The sequence below is a fragment of the Fopius arisanus genome, unplaced genomic scaffold, assembly GCF_000806365.1.
Source record: "Fopius arisanus strain USDA-PBARC FA_bdor unplaced genomic scaffold, ASM80636v1 scaffold00096, whole genome shotgun sequence".
NCBI lineage: Eukaryota > Metazoa > Arthropoda > Insecta > Hymenoptera > Braconidae > Fopius > Fopius arisanus.
In genome coordinates, this window is record NW_011887835.1 from 167,787 (window position 1) to 173,288 (window position 5,502).

The window sequence follows — 5,502 nt, forward strand, 5'->3', positions numbered from 1 at the left end:
TTTTTTTCAGACGAAAACAGTGGATCTAGGGGATCCAACATCCGCGCTGATCGTAATCATGTGTCTCTCCAGTTCTCTGACTCAATTAGGAATTTATTGTTTCGGTGGAAATATTATAATTATTGAAAGTCACCTGACTAGCTTGGCAGCTTATGACTCCCGTTGGTACCTGGAAAACGCGGAATTCAAATCGACTCTCAAAATTTTTTTATCAATGGTCAAGCGCCCACTATCGGTCAAAGCTGTGGACGTCCTCGAGCTCTCATTCGTGACCCTCAAAAATGTACACTAATTCCTCATAATTATTAACATATAATTGCATAAAATATTTTTTTAATTGAAAAAATCTATGAAATTGATTCACAGGTGCTGGCGAAATCGTTCTCGGCGATGGCACTCCTGCAGAAAGTTGCGGAATAAAATTGTGGTAATGAAGTTATGGCCCCGGGGATTCCCCTGATTATCTGGGGGGGTCCACTGTACTTCAATTTGGCACTTAGGTTAGTACATGAATTTCCCTGTCTCTAACAATCATTCAATTTATTTCCTGATTCAATTTAGTTGTTATCCCGTCGGATCATATCGCAATACTAAAATGCGGTCTTCTACTCTGCGGTCTAGAGACTCCCGTCGTTGTTACTTTCTCATGTGCAATATTTAATTCATGAATGACGAGTGTTCTACGCAGAAAATGTCAGAGCCTTTGCGCGGGAAGCATCAATAAATGATCAGATGTATTGAATTATTGAAGAAAAAACGAGGGAATACCGAATGAAAAAACTTCTGATCCCAAATTCATTCTCTTTATGAACTACTAATGAGGTAATGATGTCTAGTTAATAATTAATGAATAACGCAGAGGCAGAGGGAGACACTCCAATCATTCTGGACTGGAGATCTCTAGTTCTTCGATCGACGTTATAAAAATAAATTCTAGCGATGACTCCCGTTATCTTTTCCCCCGATGTGCATTACATTGAATTCAGTATCAAATATCTTACACTCTGTGGTAATCAATTAACTCAGGAGAAAGAGTGATCTATAGTATGACAAGAGCTGTTTTTATTCTTCAGGTTTATGGAATCCCTATAAAGATTATCGGAAGTGGTTGTACGATATTTATACAATATTTATAGTTGTCTTCATGTACTTCACAAGGATCGACGCATATTTTTTGGCAGCCCAGGCATTTAAGCAGAACTTTCTGCAAGAGACTCTGATAATGTTCCTGGAATCAGCATTTGTCGTTGGTATTTTTAAAATTATAAATATTCTCTGGCATCGAGCGGATATCGAATTCATCGCAACGACTCTAACTTGGGAGAGAACTCTTCTCTGTTCAAAAAATGTCGGTAATTTCGGCGATTACATCAGAAACCAATGTCAAATTTTGTGAATCATAATATATTTATAGCTGTCTACAGGGATCAAGTGGTGGGAGAAACTCTGAGGATATCGAAGAAGATAACACTGATTTGGTTGGGCCTCGTTGTTGTCGACCTGGTGTTGTTCTACCGTGACAATCTCATCGGAAATCGAAGATCAATCGATGATCTACCCCTGGGGTACTATAATAATAATTATAGTATAGTATAGTTAGAGTAAATCGCGTCCATTTCCCTATTCTCAACACGACTGCATCTGTGAATTTACTGACTGTGAATTTACTTATGAATAATTATTATTTTTATACCGTTTTTATTTAACATTTGCAGCTTAACATTCCTGGGAAGATTCTTGCAAAAGCTCAATTTTTTTGTCATCTTGGCTATTGATTATTCAACATTGGTATTGAGTTGCGCAATCATCATGTCCAACGATTGCCTGTGCTTGACTCTCATGCTGCACATTGAGACACAATTAAAAATTCTCAACTTCCGTCTGAGAAGATGCACCACCCAAACCACTTCATACTTCAATCCCAATCAGGAGCTGATAATGTGTATTCAACACTACCAAAAAATATTCAGGTAATTATCTATTTTATCAATGCAAATAAAATAATCTACAGCAATTACAATTATTTCAGAATGGTGAGAATACTGCAGAGGGTTTATGGATCACTTCTCCTGCCGCAATTACTGTCAAGTATTATTCTGATATCTGTAGTTGGAATTCACATCTTTGTGGTGAATAATCAGGTGAGCAGGTGCAGTTATTTATTAATTTGATGCTGGAATGATTGCAGACGAAATCAGTGGATCCCACGGATCCTGTCTCAGCGGGGGTTGTCATCATGACACTCATCAGTGGTTTGACGCAATTGGGAATATATTGTTTGGGAGGTAATAATATTCTCGTGGAGAGTGATCGCACCAGTGTTATGGTGTACGACTCCTATTGGTACATGGCGGATACCGAGTTTAAGAAGAATATGATTATTTTTTTGTCAATGGTGGAGAATCCCCTGTCTATCAAAGCTGTTGGACTCTTTGAGCTTTCGTACGTGACATTCAAAAGTGTAAGTTATATAACTTATAATTAATCTTATAATTAAAAATTCCCATAATCTCTTCTCTTTTAAAAAAATCACCTACACAGAAATTGATTTTTATCTTTCGTAATTATTTCTGATGTATAAAAATTTTAATTACCATTTTTTTTTATAAAAACAATTTTGAAAAATATTTATTTATACATTATAATTATTAAAAACTCACGTTCAACTCCAGTTGGTGAATTATTTAATCGGTGCTCGGAGTTGGTAATTATTCTCTTCTCTTCAGGTATTGACGAAGTCTTATTCTGCAATGCTAGTGTTGCAGAGAGCTACTGAATAAAATAATTAGTTCCATCATTGTTGACGAAGTGAATTTTTATTGCTACTCGACGATTGTTGTACTGTAAAATATATGATAAACGTCATTCTCTGATGATTATATCAACTAAGGCATTACACAAATGGAATTTTCTCTCGTCTCTCTCTCCTGAATCTAATGTAATCTAGTCAGTAGAGCACATTAAATTTGTCAGACAGGATTACCTATCGGTGAATCATAAAGATGATAAATAATAGTGATCGTCTCGACTGATGCCACGATACTGAAGTGCCTTCTCCAGTCTTCATTTCCAAAAGCTGTTCGACACGAAATCAATGAATAATCTAGATACACTCTCCCAATCGCTCCCCCAGCATTTTCATGTCATCGATTAATACACAATGCCATAACAAGAGATATTTAATGATTCATCAAGCACTAGAGAATTAATACATGAATCCCACAATTTTTTTCATGACTCCTAATGGAGTGCTCATGAATAACTGATGCATCTCTTGAATGTGAGGTACAGCAAGATTTTCGTTATTAATCCGTAATAAGAAAATAGAGCCTAGATAATAAACGGTGGGGAGAGTATAGGTGAAGAATTTGATGTACATCATTCACGTCTGGAGAGTCATACTGACTCCATCAATGACTAGTATCAATGCCCCAACGAGGAGTTCTGGAAAACGTCAATGATTATATTCCACGGGATAATAATTGCATGGCATTCAATCTCAAGTGCCTCACACTCTTTGGTGAGATTAATATTTTTTTAAATAAATATTAAAAAATTAAAAATCCGACGAAATCATCTATTTTTTGTATTAATTAATAAATTCTGTTGCAGGCTTGTGGAATCCATATAAAGATTATCGAAAATGGCTGTACGATATTTACACAATATTTATTGTTTTTGTGATGATGTTGACGAGAATGCACGGATACGTTATATCAATCCAGAGAGTTCATCACAACTTCCACCAAGAGACTTTCATTTTGTCTCTGGTTCTAGGGTACATTGTTGGTTTTATAAAAAATATAAATACGTTATTTCGTCGTTCGGAAATTGAATTTATTGCTACTACCCTCGCCTGGAAGGGTTGTGTCCTTCGTACAGCTGCAATGGGTAATAAATTCAATACCAAAATAATAAAAAATAGTGAATAATGTGTTGACATAAGTTCGAAGGAATAAACTCGTGACGAAAACGATGGAGAGCACGAAAAAAATAACACTGATTTGGTTCTGGCTGGTGATTTTGGATTTTCCATTTTTCTACTGCATCTGCCTCAAAGGAAATCCCAAAACAACAGATTATTTACCGATAAGGTACAGTAAACCGTGGAAAAATAATAATAATTAATAAATGTGGAATTTTTATCCCGTCAATTGATTAAATCAAACGTATCACCACATCCTGAATGTGAATGCTTATGATCATAATTTTTTTATTTTCAGCTCTACATTTTTTCGATTTTTTCTAGAGCCCCTCAATTTTTTTATCGTCCTGGCAATCGACTATTTGACATTTGTAATCCCTTGTCTAACAGTTATATTAAATGATTGCCTATTTCTGGCAATTATGCTGCACATAAGAGCAGAATTAAAAATTCTGAACTTCAGCCTGAGAAGATGTGCAACAGATGACAAGAACAGTCCGAAAATATCTGAAAAATTGGCAGAAGAAAATTTGAAAACATCAACAAACAGAATTCATTGGAATAATCTAGGCTCCAGGCGAACCCACCACCTCATCATTTGCATACAACATTATCAAAAAATTTACAGGTAATTTATCATCCCAACAGATCAATACAGAATCCCTCAGCAATGATGGCTTACAGAATGGTACGCGTGTCAAGGAAGGTGTTCGGATTAGTTCTCTTACCGCAATTGCTATCGAGTATTGCAATAATAACATTTATCGGAATTCACATATTCGTGGTGATTAAAGTCTCACCTAATTTAAATCCCCTGAAACAATAAATAATCAGTACTAATTTCAGACTAAAACGGTGAGCCCAGGGGATTGGACTACTGCACTCCTGACAATTCTGAGTCTGTGCAGTACTTTAATGCAATTATTGATATATTGTCTCGGCGGTAACATGATAATTGAGGAGAGCGATCGAATCAGCTTGGCAGCTTATGATTCCTGTTGGTATCAGGAAGACACAAGATTCAAAACAACTCTGGCAATTTTTCAATCCATGGTTCGGCGTCCCCTGTCTATCAAAGTCGATGGCTTCTTTGAACTCTCATTAGTTACATTTCACAATGTAAATTATTCTGACAGGATCATTATCATGTAATTTTATTAATTAATTTAATTATTTTGTTTTAATTTGCGCAGGTGTTGATGAAATCTTACTCGGCGATGGCGCTGTTGCAGCAGATCTCCGAATAAAATTATAACCTCAAGCTCCAATTTTATTCGATGAGTCGTAGTAGTTCAGGTTTGAGAAGAAAATCCTGTAGTCTAGCCCAATCGATTATAGTGATTATTAATATATAATTATTGAGTATTCAATAGATAAATTCATCAATTTTTGTTCCACATATTTTTTATAACAAATTATGGAATTATTATTATTGTAATTATGGAAGGGAACAGGAATTCATGTTTTCGTTTAGGATTAGTATTTTTTTTTCGAGAAACTTCAACTGCAGTGCGAATAGGGAGTATATTTTAAATGTTGATATAATCAGAACGGAAAAAATATCAGAGAATCCTTTT

At 35.4% G+C, this 5,502-nt stretch overlaps 2 protein-coding genes and 1 long non-coding RNA gene across 3 annotated transcripts in view; 2 read left to right on the forward strand and 1 right to left on the reverse strand.

Moving 5' to 3' along the window:
- Positions 1-69: 69 nt before the first annotated feature.
- LOC105270853 (uncharacterized) lies at positions 70-651 on the forward strand. The gene is made up of 3 exons (XR_892601.1): positions 70-283; positions 367-500; positions 562-651. It is a non-coding gene; the product is annotated as an uncharacterized lncRNA (long non-coding RNA).
- A 288-nt stretch (positions 652-939) lies between these two features.
- On the forward strand, positions 940-2,509 carry LOC105270906 (Odorant receptor 22c). The gene is made up of 6 exons (XM_011312140.1): positions 940-1,009; positions 1,074-1,352; positions 1,415-1,565; positions 1,716-1,970; positions 2,030-2,129; positions 2,189-2,509. The coding sequence occupies exons 1-6, from the start codon at positions 940-942 to the stop codon at positions 2,483-2,485; spliced, it is 1,152 nt and encodes a 383-aa protein (XP_011310442.1). The 3' UTR covers positions 2,486-2,509.
- Positions 2,510-5,417: 2,908 nt separating this feature from the next.
- The window catches only part of LOC105270854 (kielin/chordin-like protein), a gene marked incomplete in the record, with an annotated part of 1,451 nt that continues 1,366 nt past the window's right edge, over positions 5,418-5,502 (reverse strand). The window contains 1 exon segment of the mRNA XM_011312074.1: positions 5,418-5,502.